General features: G+C 47.2%; 1 protein-coding gene across 1 annotated transcript in view; it reads left to right on the top strand.

Annotated features, from left to right (window-relative positions):
* The window catches only part of LOC140741643 (low-density lipoprotein receptor-related protein 1-like), a 561,364-nt gene that overhangs the window by 206,016 nt on the left and 338,389 nt on the right, over positions 1–16,959 (top strand). The window contains 8 exon segments of the mRNA XM_073071927.1: positions 82–207; positions 695–811; positions 4,046–4,152; positions 4,307–4,436; positions 4,675–4,797; positions 7,968–8,090; positions 9,004–9,144; positions 10,501–10,626. Coding sequence (XP_072928028.1) covers positions 82–207; positions 695–811; positions 4,046–4,152; positions 4,307–4,436; positions 4,675–4,797; positions 7,968–8,090; positions 9,004–9,144; positions 10,501–10,626 — 993 coding nt within the window.

Here is a 16,959-nt window from a genome sequence, read left to right as displayed (position 1 = left end):
TCCAGAATATGCCCTAACAATGTGGTCTGGGCTCAGTGAGGGTGGTATCTGCCTAACTCCCACCTTTCTTCTTCCTACCAGCCCAGATGACGTGTGGGGTGGATGAATTCCGCTGCAAGGATTCCGGCCGCTGCATTCCAGCTCGCTGGAAATGTGATGGGGAGGATGACTGCGGTGATGGATCTGATGAGCCCAAGGAAGAGTGTGGTATGGTGTCTTTCCCCCTTTTTCCTACTCCCACCCTTCTTATGCCCCCTCATTGCTCCTCCTCCTCAACTCTCCTCCCACCTCACCACACCTCGCTCCTCTCTGCAGCTGGGCGCTAACTCCTCCTCACTGCCCCTCTTTACTCTGTTCCCCCTCCTTCCTCAGCACATCTCTCAGTGTGGCACTCCCTCCTTCCCACCCCTCTCTCTTCCTCCTCACTTCCCCTTCTCCTCACCACCCCTCTCATCACTCTCATTTTCCTCTCACTCTCTGCTCCCTCCCATCCTCTGCACTCCTTTCTCTCTGTCTCTCTCACTCCCTTTTCACTCCCTTCTTTCTCCACTCTCATATCACTCCCCTGCCTCATCAACCCCTCGCTCTGCTCTCTCCCTCCTAACTCTATTCTCTCTCCCCTCCTTTGTCCACTCCTTTCTCACTCCTCCCTGACTAGTCACTCTCCCTCACGCTTTCTGTGCCTCTCCTGCAGACGAACGGACCTGTGAACCCTACCAGTTCCGCTGCCGGAACAACCGTTGCGTGCCGGGCCGCTGGCAATGTGACTACGACAACGACTGTGGTGACAACTCGGACGAGGAGGGCTGCAGTGAGTCCCGCGCTGGTCCGTGGATTATCCCATGCTGGGTTCCTGTCTGTCCAGTCCCCCGATGGGTCTTCTGTCACCTTCCCACGGTGGGCTGGCTGCCCCTGACTGATCTTCACACACTGCACAGGCATTAGCGTCCACACAGAACACAGGAACAGGCCCTTCAGTTCACCGTTTCTGACCATGATGCCGTCCCTTCTGGCTGCATGATGTCCTTATCTGTCCATGCCATCAGACAGCCTCTTAAACCCCTCTATCACCACCATCCCTGGCAGCACATTCCAGGCACCCATCACTCTCTGCATAACAAAAATACACTCCTTTGAACTTACACCTTCTTTCACCTAAAATATAAGCCGCCTGTTGTTCGACATTTCGACCCTGGGGGAGAAATGTCTGCTCTGTCTATGCCTCTCATAATTTTATTAAGTTCCATCAGATCTCCCCTCAGTCTTCGCCGCTCCAGAGAAAACAATGCAAATTTGTCCAACCTCTCCTTATAGCTCATGTCCTGTAATCCAGCTAGCATCCTGGTAAACCTCTTCTGCACCCTCTCCAAAGCCCCCACACCTGTCCTGTAATGGGGGCCAGAACCGAATTCAATACTTCAAGAGCATTTGCGCTTATGGGGAGCAAATTGAGAAATCAGAGGTGCAAAGGGACATGGAGATCCTTATGCCAGATTCCCTAAATGTTAACTTGCAGGTTGAGTCCATGGTAAGGAAGGCAAATGCAATGTTTGCATTCATTTGTATGTGGGGAAGGATAGATTATAAAAGCAAGGATGTAATGCTGAGACTTTATAAAGCACTGCTGAGGCCTCACATGGAATATTGTGAGCAGTTTTGGGCCCCTTAACTAAGAAAGGATGTGCTGACATTGGAGAGGATTCAAAGGAGGTTCACAAGAATTATCCTGGGAGTAAAAGGGTTAATGTATGCTTGATGGCTCTGGGCCTGTACATGCTGCAGTTTAGAAGAATGAAGGGGGATCTCATTGAAACTGGCCAAATATTGAAAGATCTAGATAGTGGGGATTTAGAGAGGATATTTCCATCAGTGGGTGAGTCCAGGACCAGAGGGCAGAGCCTCAGAATAGAAGGACATCTCTTTATAATAAAGATGAGGAGGAATTTCTTAAACCAGAGGGTGGTGAATATGTGGAATTCATTGCCACAGACGGCAAGCACGTCATGTCCATTTGTGTCAGTACTGTCAGGATGCTGTGGTCTTGCACCCCTAGATCTCTCTGTACATCAGTGCTCCTGAGGGTCCTGCCTTTTACTGATAATGGAGTTCCAGCTGGAGGAACTCAGTAGGTCAGTGTTCAGATAGAACATAGAATATAGAACCACAACGCTGTGCTGACCTTTTAACGTACTCCACCGTCAGTCTAACCCTTCCCTCCTACATAGCCCTCTATTTTTCTATCATCTACGTACCTATATAAGAGTGTTTTAAATGTCCCTAGCGTACGCATTCCATGCACTCAACACTTCCTATGTAAAAACATCTATCTCTGACATCTCCCTATTCTTTCATCTTCTGGCATTGACCACTGCTGCTCTAGGAAAAAGGTCTCTGGCTGTCCACTCGATCTGTGCCTCTTGTCATCTTACACGCTCATCCTCCTTCACTCCCAAAGAAAAAGCCCTAGCTTGCTCAGCCTTTCAGCATAATCCATACTCTCTAATCCAGGCAGCATCCTGGTAAATCTCCTCTGCACCCTTTCCAAAACTTGTCTGGTAACTTTCGGTGATCTATAGATGTGGACTGCAAGATCCCTCCATTCCTCCACACTGCTCAGACTCCAATCATTAACCCGGTATTCTGCCTTCAAATTTGATAGTCCAAAGTGAATCACTTCACATTTTTCTGGGTTGAACTTCACCTGGCACTTCTCAGCCCAGCTCTACATCCTGTGAATGTCATTTTGTAGCTTATGACAACCATCCACACTGTCCACAACTCCACCAACCTTCATTTCATTTGCAGACTTACTAACCCACCCTTTCACTTCCTTGTCCAAATCATTTATGAGAAGGGACAGATTCCCTGTCCCTTGCACTGCACGACCTTACCCAGGAAGGCAAGAATGCCCTGTGCCTTCCCTTCTATCCCACCCACTTGCGGGATGTGGCACCCAGCACTTGCGCAGGTGAGGGGAGGTCTGCGGATTGGGGTCCACATGCGAAGCAGGGACAGCAAGTGTGGGGTGAAGGGCAGTGTAGAGCCTTGGAGCCCAATTTGGCTGTCTGCGGTGGGGAGGGGGTAGTAGAAGTGGTGAGGGTGACAGGCAAACGCCAGCTCCCTGGCCATAATCTCTGTTGCTTCTGTTGGTGTACCGTCCAGCTTAGTTTCAGCTCATCTTCCGTTAACACCATTTCTGACTTTTATTTGACCCACATGGCTCAATTGATGTGAAGTTACCTGCCAGCCCTGTGGAGCCTTCACCATTTTGACCACGTGTGTGTTGGTGTGAGACTGTTAACCTGGGTGTCTGCCTCTGCTTGTATATATTTTCTTGCATTGTCTCTTGAATTCTCATGAACCCATTGTCTCATTATGTCTTTTTTTACTTTCTTGTGTTAACACTGTCACTGTGCTTGAGGGCGCATTCATGAGGTAGGTTTGGTCTTCATGGAGTGAGCTGTTCAAGTGTATGTGTGCATGTGTGAGAGAGAGAGAAAGAAGGATTGGAACCACACACAAACTGCTGTAGCGACTCAGTGGGCCAGGTAACATTTGTGGGTGGAGAGGAATTGTCCACTTTGGGAACTGAGGAATTGCTTGGATGTGAAGGTGTGATTGCGAAGAAGTTTCCGTGGTTTTGTGTGTGTTTATAGACTGCTCTGTGAGACAGAGTGGCTCAGTACTTCCATCTGTTCCATCGCCCAGGTCCAAAAACCTGGGTTCGATCCCGACCTCCTGCACTGTGTGAGTGCGTGTGTGTCAGTGTTAAGGAACATGTTCAGTGTGTGTCATGTTTCTGTGTGCACTTGTCTATGTTTGTATCAGTCTATGTGTCTAGATGTGTGTATGTCTCAGGAGTGTGTTGGTATAAGCGTATCTGATTGTGTGCGTGTCTGTCTGTGTGTGGGTGTGTTTTGAGTCATGGGATGGTCTCAGTTTCAAACCCATCACCCTTCTCCACCTCCCTTCCTCCCCCAACCCCTCATGTGAGAGGATCACTGCCATCAATGACCTACACTCCTCTTCTTCCCTCCACCTTCAGCTCCTCGTGCATGCTCAGAGAGTGAGTTCGCCTGTGCCAACGGGCGCTGCATTGCTGGGCGCTGGAAATGCGATGGAGACCACGACTGTGCAGATGGCTCTGACGAGGTAACAGTAGCACCTCACAGTATCCCCTTAAATCCAAACCACAACGTTCCCATTCAGTGTCCCCTTAACCTTCCCCCAGCTCCTAGTGATTTCCAACATGCCCCTTCCTGCTCCCCCAGCTTCTTTTGTAACCACCTCCCTCTCTCTCCCACAGAAAGACTGTGTGGTGCGCTGTGAGGCTGACCAGTTCCAGTGTCGCAATGGTCACTGCATCCCCCACCGCTGGCACTGTGATAATGACGCTGACTGCATGGATGGAAGTGATGAGGACAACTGCGGCTCAGGTAACCTTGAGAGATGTTGTGGGGGTTCACCAAGGGTTGGTGGAGGGGCTGAATGGGTGTGTTGGGGGAGGTTAAGGGGGACTTTGGTGGGATGAGATGGTTGGATTGAGTGGGTGATGCTGCCTGTGTCAAACTGTGGTAGTGTAAGAGGGGGGCAAAGCGATGCTGGTGTCTTGGCTAGTGGTGCCTTTGACTAATTTGTCCTCTTACTCTCTCACCTCTCTGCCCGTTTCCCCAGTGGTAAGGACCTGCCCTCTGGATGAGTTTCAGTGTAACAACACTCTCTGCAAACCGCTGGCTTGGCGATGTGATGGGGAAGACGATTGTGGGGATAATTCAGATGAGAACCAGGCTGAGTGCTGTGAGTATGGAGGGGAGGTAGAGCACTATGCTATCACTGCCGTGTGTTAAATGAGCTTACACCACAGTTTTTCTGTTAGACTGTAGGATTTCGGAGCTCAATTAGGTCCTTCAGCCTATTAAGTCTGCTTCACACGAGGTTACTTAACAAGCTATGAGCCGTGGTATTACAGGAAAAAATCTAACATGGATAAAGCAGTGGCTGATTGGCAGGAGGCAAAGAGTAGACTATTGGTAGTGTATTTGCAGACAATATGAAGGTAAGTGGAAGGGTAGGTAGTTTTGAAGAAGTAGACCACAGAAGGACTTTGACAAATTAGGAGAATGGGCAACGAAGTGGCAGATGGAATACAGTGTCTGGTTATGTACTTTGGTGGAAGAAATGAAAGGGTTGACTATTTTCTAAATGGAGAGAAAATACAAATAACTGAGGCGCAAAGGGACTTGGGAGTCCTTGTGCAGGATTCTCTTAAGGTTAATTTACAGGTTGAGTATGTGGTGAGGAAGGCAAATGCGATGTTCGCATCATTTCATATAAAGCAAGGATGCAATGTTGAGGCTTTGTAAGGCACTGGTGTGGCCTCACTTGGAATACTGTTAGCCGTTTGGGATCCCTTAGAAAAGATGTGATGAAACTGGGGAGGGTTCAAAGGAAGTGCACGAAAAGGATTCTAGGATTGAATGGCTTGTCATATGAAGAACGTTTGATGGCCCTGCACCTTTACTCACTGGAATTCAGAAGAATGAGGGGTGACCTCATTGAAACCTATTGAATGGTGAAAGGCCTCGATAGAGTGGATGTGGAGAGGATGTTTCCTATGGTGGGAGAATCAAAGGTAAGAGGACACAGCCTTAGAATAGAGGGACATCCTTTTAGAATGGAGATGAGGAGGAATTTCTTCAGCCAGAGAGTAGTGAATCTGGAATTCGTTGCCACAGGCGGCTGTGGAGGCCAAGTCTTTAGGGGCAGAGGCTGATAGATTCTTGATTGGTCAGGGCATGAAGGGATACAGGGAAAAGGCAGGAGATTGGGGCTGAGAGGGTAAATGGATCAGCATGATGAAATGGCAGAGCAGACTCAATGGGCCAAATGGCCTAATTCTGCTCATATATCTTACGGTTTAATCAATTTTGGATGAATTTTTTTTTCCTTTTCGACTTCATTCTCCCACCTTTTTCCTCATAACCCTTAACCCCCTTACCAATCAACAACCCATCCATCTCTGCCTTGAACCACCCCACCTCCCCTTCCACCCCTGTTTCACCACAGATCCACCACCCTTTGGCTGTAGAAATTCCTCTTCATCCCAGTTCTAAAGGGACATCCTTCATTCTGAGGATCCTCACTGATGGAGATGTCCTCTCCACGTCTGCTCTCACCAGGAGATTCCAGTGAGATTGATCCCTCCCCCATTGTACATCAAGCACAGGCCCAGAGATATCAAATGCTCCTCGTACGTCAAGCCGTTCATTCCCAGGATGGTCTGGTGAGCCTCCTCTGGACCCTCTCCATGGACAGCTCAGCTCAAAACTGTTATCTTTGAATATAGAACAATAAAGCAAAGGAACATGCAGAAATGTCTGTGCTAAATAAGATGGCAGGTTAATGTCCATATCCCTCCATTTCCTGCATATTCACATGTCAGTCTAACAAAATCTTAAGCACCCCTATTGTATCTGCTTCCACCACCATCCCTGGCAGCACATTCTAGGCACCCACCACCCTGTATGTAAATAAAAACTCCTTTGAACCTTCCCCCTCTCACCTTAAATGCATTCTCTCTGTCATTAAACATTTCGACCCTGGGGGAAAAGATACTGGCTGTCTACTCTATCTGTGCTTCTCATAATCTTATGAATCTCTATCATGTTCCCCTTCAGCCTCCACTGCTCCAAAGAAGTAGAACCTCTCCTTGTAGCTCTTGCATGCTCTCTAATCCAGGCAGCATCCTGGTGAACCTCTTCTACACCCTCTCCAAAGCCCTCACACCCTTCCTGTAATGGGATGACCAGAACTGCACACAATACTCCCAAGTGCAGCCTGACCAGAGTTTTATACATGTGCAATGTAACTTCCTGGCTCTTGTACGCAGTGCCCTGACTGATGTAAGCAAGCATGCCATCCACTGCATTAAACTCACTACATCATGACATGTGTGCGGAATCGTACGGTGTGGAAGCAGGCCCTTAAGCCCGACTGGTCCATTGTGTCCAAGATTCATGTCTCAGCTGGTCCCATTTGTTCATGTTCATCCTATATCCCTCTAAACCTTTCCTATCCATGTACTGTCCAAACGCCATTTAAATATTGTTAATGTACCTGCCTCAACCACTTCCTCTGGCAGCTCAGCTCGTTCCACCCACCCACCACCCTCTATGTCAAGAAGTTGCCCCTTAAGTTCCTATTAAATCTTTCCCCTCTCACCTTACACCTAATGCCCTCTAGTTTCTGACTCCCCTATCCTGGAGACAAAGGCAACGATCATCCCCCTCATCTATGCCATCAACTCATCAACCTCCTTCAGTCCTGGAAAAACAGTTCCAGCCTGTAGAGTGTCTCCTTATAACTCAAGCCTTCCAGTCCTGGCAAATCCTGGTGAACCTTTTCTGTAGCCTGTCCAACTCAATACCATCCTTACTGTAGCTAAACCCAGTTCCATGTGCCTCCTGTGATGTGTTAAATGCAGCACTCTATAATCTAGGCAGTGAGGAGGGAGCGCTGTGCTGTGGGAGGGGCAGTGAGGAGGATCTGCCTTGCTGTGGGAGGGGCGGTGAGGTGGGAATGCTGTGCTGTGGGAGAGGAGGTGAGGAGGGAGCACTGTGCTGTGGGGGGGGGGGGGAGTGAGGAGGGAGCACTGTGCTGTGGGAGGGGTGGTCAGGAGGGAGTGCCGTGCTGTGGGAGGGGTGGTTGAGGAGGGAGCGGTGCACTGTGGGAGGGGTGGTGAGGGGGGAGCGTTCTGCTGTGGGAAGGGTGGAGTGGAGGAAGCACCATGCCGTGGGAGGGGCAGTGAGGAGGGATCACTGCGCTATTGGAGGGCTGGTGAGGAGGGAGCAGTGCACTGTGGGAGGGGCTGTAAGGAGTGTGCACTGTGCTAAGGGAGGGGTGGTGGCAGCGAGCACTGGTGACCTGAACTGTCCTGATAGGTTATTTGCTCACTCCTCTCCTTACAGTGAAGTTCCAGTGCCCACCAAACAGACCGTTCCGGTGCAAGAATGACCGGGTGTGTCTTTGGATTGGTCGCAGATGTGATGGAGTGGACAACTGTGGAGACCACACAGACGAAGATGACTGTGGTAATAGTGTGTGTCTGATCTGTGTGTGTGTCTCTCCCTCTCTCATCTGTGTGTGTGTGTGTGCGCTCGCTTGCACATGTGCATCTCTGCTCTGTCCATATTGTGAGTGTGTATCTTAGTGTGTGACTGCCACTATGAGCATATGTGTGTATGAATGTAAGATAAGAGGCATACATTAAAAAGAGTGACTTGGATGCTATTTATATTTCTGTGTGCAAGCATGTGTATCTATATCCCAGTGATTGTTGGCTCTGTACAGCAGTGGCATTTTTCTGGAAATTGGAATCGGTTTAATTATTGTTACATGTACTGAGATACAGTGAAAAGCTTGTCTTGTATACTGTTCATTCAGATCAGATCATCACACAGTGCATTGAGGTAGAACAAGGTAAAACAATAACAGAATGCAGAATAAAGTGTAACTGTTACGGAGAAAGTACAGTAAGGTGCAGGGTCACTGCAAGGTAGATTGTGAGGTCAGGAGACCATCTAATCGTACTAGGGAACCATTCAATAGTCTGATAACAGCGGGGGTAGAAGCTGTCCTAGAGCCTGGAGTTATGTGCTTTCAGGCTTTTGTATCTTCTGCCCGATGGGAGACGGGGGAGGGGGAGAGAATGTCTGGGGTGGGTGGGGTCTTTGATGATGCTGTCTGATTTACTGAGGCAGTGAGAAGTGTAGACAGAGGCTATTTTGGCCTGTGTATATGTCTCTGTCCGAGCATTTGTATGTGCACATACCTGTACCTGAGCATTTATTGATGCAGGTTTGAGAGCATCAGTGAGACAGTTAGATAAATGTTTAACAATGCTTTTGCACCAGAGATTCGGCCTCTTGTCACCACACAGAGGAACAGGTAATCCTGGATTTCTGCATTTACAAAGATCTGCCTCTGTTTCTTCCCCGGCTGCAGAGAAACCGACCAGCAAGCCCAGGGCCTGTGAGAAGGGGCAGTTCACCTGTTCCAACGGCAAGTGTATCAGTCAGCGGCTCGTCTGCAACAACTGGGAGGACTGTGGCGATGGAGGAAGTGACGAGCAAGAGTGCTCCAAGAGTAGGTGCCATGCGGGGACAGGGCAAGTGGGAGTCGGCACTGCACTGTGGGAGGGACAGCGAAGAGGGAGTGTTGTGGGAGGGGTGGTGAGGCAGGAGTGCTGTGGGAGCTGTTGGCAAGGAGGAAACGCTATACTGGCAGGAGCAGAGAGGAGAGAATGCTGTGCTGTGGGAGGGAGGAGAGGTGAGGAGAGAGTGCCACACTGTTAGAGGGGCAGCAAGGAAGGAGTACTGTGGGGTGGTTGGCAAGGAGTCAATTTTTTGGGGAGGTGAAGCAGGAGCACTGTGAGAGGTGTTGGAGCAGAGGGATTCATGAGAGACTGAACAGGCTGGGATTGTTTACTGGAGCAGATAAGATGAACGATTAGTCTTTTTGCTTAGGATAGTGGAGTCTAGAGGGCCCAGGTATAAGCTGAGAGTGAAAAGATTTAATAGGGACTAGAGATGCAAGAAGTGTAGCGACAGGGTAGGGTCTCCTCCAACAGTTTATAAACTCCTTGCCACAGTGATTCGGGATTGAATTTATGCTGAGGTCTGATGATTAGGAGAACTTAAGGATTTGGAAGAGGGCTTGTTGTGGATTTGAGCCATATGGGAAGAATGGAGAGCTAGAAAGTCTTGGAGAGTTCAATTTATAGTCGTAGGCATACATACCTAAGTCAAAGTGGAGTTTACTATCACATACACAAGTCCCTGTGTGCACAGGTATAATGAAAAACTTACTTATATCAGTATTACAGGCAACAGAGCATTAGAGACACTATATTCACACAAGGACCCTGTATCTTGTGCAGAGGAGCTTCACCAGGTTGATTCCAGAGATGAGGGGTGCTAGCCATGAGGAGAAATTGAGTCACCCAGGAATATATACACTGGACTTCAGAAGAATGAGAGGGGATCTTAAAGAAACTTACACAAAATTATGAAATGGATAGATAAGGTAGAAGCAGGGAAGTTGTTTCCATTGGTGAGTGAGACTAGAACTGGGGGGCCATAGCCTCAAGATTCAGTGGAATACATTTAGGATGGAGATGAAGAGAAATTGTATTTCCCAAAGAGTAGTGAATCTATGGAATTCTCTGCCCAGATGAGCCATGATCTTACTGAATGGTGGAGCAGGTTCAACGGGCCAGGTGGCCTACTCCTGGTTCCTGTTTCTTATGTTTTTGCATTGGAGTGTCCATGCCAGGCTATGATGTAACCTGTCAGAATTCTCTCCACTGAACATCCACAAGAGTATCAGAGTCTTTGATGACATGTCAACTCTGTCACTGACGTGTCTCCTTCATAGTTGCATGTCTTTGGAGGCTGGCTGATCCTTCTAAAAGGAGCTGTCTTCTGTCCCTCTGGAGTGCAGGTCCACAGTGCAGGGTGAACAAAGGGATCTGTGGAGACAACGCAGAGTGCAAGGAGAACAAGAGGACATCGTACTGTGTCTGTCGGCCTGGCTTTAATTACAACCACGATCAGCGCCAATGTGAAGGTGGGTGTCTCTGGGTGGAGAGAGTGGGAGGGGCAGCGAAGAGGGAGCAACGTGCTGGAGGAGGGGCGGTGTCAAAGAAGCTTGGGGAGAGAGCTGGTGAGTGTAAAGGGAGCGGGAAACGGGGTCCTGGTGGGTTTAAAGGGAGCGGAATATGGATTCTTGGTGGGTTTAAAGAGAGCGGGATACGGGGTCCTGGCGGGTTTAAAGGGATTGGGAAAGAGGACCCTGGTGGATTCAAAGGGAGAGCGAAATGGGGCACGGGGGGGGGGGGGGGGTGGAGTTTAAAGGGAGCGGGAAACGGGGCCCCAGTTGGTTTAAAGGGAACAGGAAATGGATCCCTGGTGTTTTATAGGAAATGGGGTCCTGGTGGGTTTAAAGGGAGTGGGAAATGGGGTCCTGGTGGGTTTAAAGGGAGTGGGAAATGGGGTCCTGGTGGGTTTAAAGGGAGCAGGAAACGGGGCCTTGTTGGTTAGTGTTGGCTTCTTAATTCTGGCTGTTGCAAGGGGGCAGGTCTGGCTCCATTGCCACCTTAGCTCCCAGTCAGCTGTCCTCTGTGTAAGAGCTCTACTGGGCAAGTGGACATACCCCAGAAAAACCCCTAATGTTGTAAAAAGAGCTATAACTGGGATGTATAAAAATCTTCATTAAATATAGCAGCTCCTTTGGAGAGAACATAAAAACCTCCCCTATGCTTATATGTCCAGTCCCTTAGAATACCTTTCCACAACTGATGTTCAGTTATCGGCTCAGTGGCCTATAATTTCCTGGCTTATTCTTAGAGCCTTTCTTAAACAGAAACAGCAGAACAACATTAGCTATCTTCCAATCCTCCAGCACCTCACCTATGGCTAAGGACATTTTAACTACCTTTGCTAGGCCCCCCACAATTTCTGTACTAGCCTCCCAAAAGGTATGAGGGAACAACTTGTCATGCCCTGGGGATTCATTCACCCTAGTTTTCCTCAAGACAGCAAACACCCTCCTCCGCTGTAATCTGTATATGGCCCATGACTTCACTGTTTTTTTGCCTCACTTGTATAGACTCTGTGTCCATCTCTTTCAGCTTTACTCATCAATTACTGCTGTGATTTCCAAGAGAACCAATTTTGTCCCTTGCTATCCTTCTGCTTTTAATATAGTTGTAGAAGCCCTTGGGATTCTCCTTCACCCTGTCTGCTCGAGCAACCTAATGCCTTCTTTTTAGCCATCCTGATTTCCCTCTTTAGTGTTCTATTGCACTTCTTATACTCTTTAAGTACCTCGTTTGTTTCTACCCTGACTATACCTGCTATGTACCTCCTTTTTCTTCTTCTAACCAGTGCCTCAATATCTCTCGAAACCAAGGTTCACTAAACTTGTTATCCTTGCCTTTTATTCTGAAAGGAACATACAAACACTGTGCTCTCAAAATTTCATTTTTGAAGGCCTCCCATTTGCCAAGCACACCTTTGCCAGAAAACAAACTGTTCCAATCCACATTTGCCAGATCCTTTCTGATATCATCAAAATTAGCCTTTCTCCAATTTAGAATCTCAACCCAAGGACCAGATCTAACCTTTTCTATAATTACCCTGAAAACTAATGATATTATAATCACAAGATCCAAGTCAGTCTGTGGAAAGTTAAAAATCACCTCCTGTCACAGCCTTTTTTTTCTTCGTAACTGTCTGCTATCTGTCTACATATTTATTCCTCCAAATCCCACGGACTGTTGGGTGGTCTATAATATAATCCCATTAATGTGGTCATTCCTTTCTTATTCCTCAATTCCACCCATATAGCTACAGTAGATGAGCTCTCCAGCCTGTCCTGCTTAGCATTGCTGTGACATTTTCCCTAACTAGTAATGCCATCACTCCCGCTCTATCTTGTCTAAAACAACAGAAACCCCGGAATATTGAGCTGCCAGTCCTGTCCCTCCTGCAAGTCTCACTAAATGGCTAAAATGTCACTCTGGTTTCCCATTGCCCCTGCATCTATAGTTCTCCCCCCCCCCCCCCCCCCCCCCCCAAATGCCGCATTAGCAAACCTTCCTGTAAGGATTTTAGTCCATTCCCCCCTCTCCCCCCCACAGTTCTGGTACAAACTGTCTGTACAGGTCCCACCTTCCCTGGGAGAGACCCCAATGATCCAAACATTTGAAGCACTCCCTCCTACACCATCTCCTTAGCCACGTGTTAAACTGTATGATCTTCCTATTTCTGGCCTTATAGCACGTGGCATGGGTAGAAACCCTGAGATTACAACCCTGGAGGTCCTTTCCTTTAACTTAGTACTTAACTCCCTAAACTCACTTTGCAGGACCTCCTCACCCTTCTTACCCATGTCATTGGTACCAACGTGGACCACGACCTCTGGCTGCTCACCCTCCAACTTAAGAATACTACAGACTCCATCTGAGATGTCCCTGATCCTGGCACCTGTGAGGCTAAATACCATCCAGGAATTTGGTTCTCATCCACAGAACCTCCTGTCTGTTCCCCTACCCAGTGAATCCCCTGTCACTGTGGCTTGCTTCTTTGTCCCTGTTTCCCTTCTGAGTCACAGATCCAGACTCAGTGCCAGCAGCCTGACCACTGTGGCTTTCCTCAGCTCGGTCATCCCCACCCAACAGTATACTTGTTATTCAGGGGAATGGCCACAGAGGCACCTGGCACTGGCTGTCTATCTGCTTTTCCCCCCTCTGGGCAGTTACCCAGTTACCTGTGTCATGCATTTAAGCGTGTAACTACCTCTCAGTATCGCTTGTCAATCAACCTCTCAGCCTCCCGTATGGTCTGGAGTTCCTCTAGCTCCAGCTCTAATTCCTTAACCCCCGCTCATGTTTTTCAAATCTTGCTCCCACTATGCACAATCCAACGGCTGCTAATGATTTGCGGCCTGCAAACTATCCTGACTGACCCCACTCAATATTTTTCAAAGCTCGCTCCTGCGATACACAATACAGTGTTTCCCTTGCGATCTGTAGTGTGCAGAATATCCTGATTGAACCTGTTCACTATTCTTTTCAAATCTCGCTCCCCCGCTGTGCACAGTTGAACTTCTTGCAATCTGCGGTGTTCAGAATGTCCCGACTGAATCCGTTCTTTTTTTAAAAAAAATCTTGCTCCCACTAAGTACAATCCATAAGTTCCTGGAGATCTGTGGTGCACAGAAAGTCCCTGACTGCCCTCACTTTTTTTCAAATCACACTCCTGCTACACACAATCCAATGTCTCCTAGCGATCTTTGATGCGCAAAATAATCTCAACTGCCCGGCTTGCTTTTTTTTTTACAAATCTCACTCCCACTATGCACAATCCAAAGGCTCCTAGTTTGGAAGCTGCAGCAAGGCAAGGGTTGAAAATAACATCCAGGCAAGGATGGTATTGTGAACGGCGACTGATCTTGCAAGTAAAGGTTTTAAACATACAGTTTGTCAAATGGTCAATACCCGTAACTGCTTATCAATTCTGTATAAAAATGGCATTTTTCTGTTCAGAATTCAGAACAATGTGGTGACAGAGGCCATGCTGTTCTCCTTGTGCACAAGTAAATTAAAGTGTGGTTGAGGAACGAGTGCAGATTTTTTGGAGTCCAGTTTATTGGTGATGGCACTAGCAATCTGTTGCACACAGATGTCCTGACCGAACCCACTCGCTTTCTTCCAGATCCCGCTCCTGCTATGCACAATCCAGCAGCTCCTCATGATCTGTGGAGCACAGAATGTCCTGTCTGAACCTGTTCACTTTTTTCCCCAAATCTCATTTTTGATACACACACTATAATGGCTTCTAGCAATCTCTGGTGTTTAGAATGTCCTGACTGACCCTGCTCACTTGTTACAAATCTCGCTTCCTCTATGCAAAATCCAACAGCTCCTAGCAATCTCTGCCATGCAAAATGTCTGAGTTACCCCGCTCGCTTTATTTAAAGTATGTCAATAAATGAGTGCGAGTTTTCAGCGTCCAGTTTATCAGCGATGGCACTAGCAATCTCAGGCGCGCAGAATGACCCAACTGAACCCACTCACTTTACTTCAAATCTCACCCCCGCTATGCCCAATCCAACAGCTGCTCATGATCTGTGGTGTGCAAAATGTCCCAACTGTCATCGTTTGCTTTTTTATCAGATCTTGCTTCTGCTACACACAATCCAATGTCTCCTAGCGATCTATGGTGCACAGACTGACCACACTCGCTTTATTTCAAATCTCGCTCCCAATACGCACAATCGAATGATATGTGTCGCGCAAAATGAACTGACTAGCTACGCTCACCTTTTTCAAAGTTTCCTGCATTTCCCTCGTGATCTGTGCATGCAGAATGTCCTGACTGATTCTGTTTGCCTTTTTTTTTCAAATTTCACTCCTGCTGTACGCAATCCAGTGTCTCCGAGCAATCTGTGCGCAGAATGTGCAGACTGAGCCTGTTAATTTTATTTTCAAATCTCATTTGTGCTATGTACAATCCAGTGGCTCCTAGTTTGGAAGCTGCAGCAAGACAAGGGTTAAAGATAATGTTTGAGCAAAGGTGGTATCGTGAATGACAGTTGATCTTGAAAGTAAGGAGTTTAAACATACACGTTTACCAAATGGTCAATATCTGTAACTGCTCATCATTTCTTTAAAAAAATAGCAGTTTTCTGTCCTGAACAGTGTGGGTGACAGGGGCCATGCTGTTCTCCTTGTGCACAAGTAAAATAAAGAATGTTGAGAAATGAGAGGAAATTTTCAGAGTCCAGTTACTTGGTGACAATACTAGCAATCTGTGGTGTGCAGAATGTCCAGAGATTTTCAAACCTCGCTTCCACTATGCAAATCCAATGGCTCCTAGCGATCTGTGGGCGCAAAATGTCCCATCTGAACCCGTTCTTTTTTTTTCAAATCTCATTCTTGATATGCACAATCCAATGGCTCCTAGCAATCTCTGGTGCGCAAAAATGTCTCAACTCTCCTCGCTTGCTTTTTTTCAAATTTCATTCCTGCTATGCACAATCCAGTGGCTCTTAGTTTGGAAGCTGCAGCAAAGCAAGTGTTAAAAATAACATCCAGGCAAGGATGGTATTGTGAATGACAATTGATCTTGCAAGTAAAGGTTTTAAATATACAATTTGCCAAATGGTCAATATCTGTAACTGCTCATCAATTCTATACAAAAATCACCTTTCTGTGTTCAGACTTCAGAACGGTGTGGTGACAGGGCCACACTGTTCTTCTTGTGTGTAAGTAAAATAAAATATGTTGAGGAATGAGTGCGAGTTTTCAGAGTCTGGTTTACTGGCGATGGCACCAGCAATCTGTGGCACACAGAATATCCCAACTGAACCTATTTGCTTTGTTACAAATCTCACTCCGGCTATGAACATTCCAATGGCTTTTTTTGCAAATCACACTCCCGCTATGCACAATCCAAGCGGCACCTAGTTTGGAAGTTGCAGTAGGGCAAGGATTAAAGGTATGTCCAGGTAAGGATGGTATTGTGAATGACGATTTATATTGCAAGTAAGGGATTTAAACATTCACAGTTTGCCAAATGGTCAATATCTGCAACTGCTTGTCAATTCTATATAAAATTGGCATTTCTCTGTTCCGAATTCAGAACAGTTTGGTGACGGGCCACACTGTTCTTCTTGTACACAAGTAAAATAAAGTATGTTGAGGAATGAGTGCAAGTTTTCAGAGTCCAGTTTATCAGCGATGGCACTAGCAATCTCAGGCGCGCAGAATGTTCCAACTGAACCCACTCACTTTACTTCAAATCTTACCCCTGCTATGCACAATCCGACAACTCCTTGGTATCTGTGGTGCATAGAATGTCCGACTGAAACCATTCACTTTATTCAAATCTCACTCCTGCTATGCACAATCCAAAGGCTCCTAGTTTGGAAGCTGCAGCAAGGCAAGGGTTAAAAATAACATCCAAGCAAGGATGGTATTGTGATTGGTGATTGATCTTGCAGGTAAGGAATTAAAAAAAAAACAGTTTACCAAATGGTCAATATCCGTAACTGCTCATCAATTCTATATTAAAACGACATTTCTTTGTTCAGAATTCAAAACAGTGTGGTGAGGGGCCATGCTGTTGTGCGCAAATAAAGTATGTTGAGAATGAGCGCAGGTTTCAGAGTCCTGTTAATCGGCGATGGCAGTAGTAATTTGTGGTGAGCAGAATGTCCCGACTGAACCTACTTGCTTTTTTTTCAAATCTTGCTTGTGCTACGTACAATCCAATATCTCCCAGTGATCTGTGGTGCACAAAATGTCCCAGCTGAACACGTTTGCTTTTTTTCAAATCTCATTCTTGATGCGCGCATCCTAAAGGCTCCTAGCAATCCCTGCTCCAACTGTCCCCA

Source organism: Hemitrygon akajei, chromosome 18 (genome assembly GCF_048418815.1).
Source record: "Hemitrygon akajei chromosome 18, sHemAka1.3, whole genome shotgun sequence".
NCBI classification, from domain to species: Eukaryota; Metazoa; Chordata; class Chondrichthyes; order Myliobatiformes; family Dasyatidae; genus Hemitrygon; species Hemitrygon akajei.
This window is presented reverse-complemented; position numbering and strand designations above follow the sequence as displayed.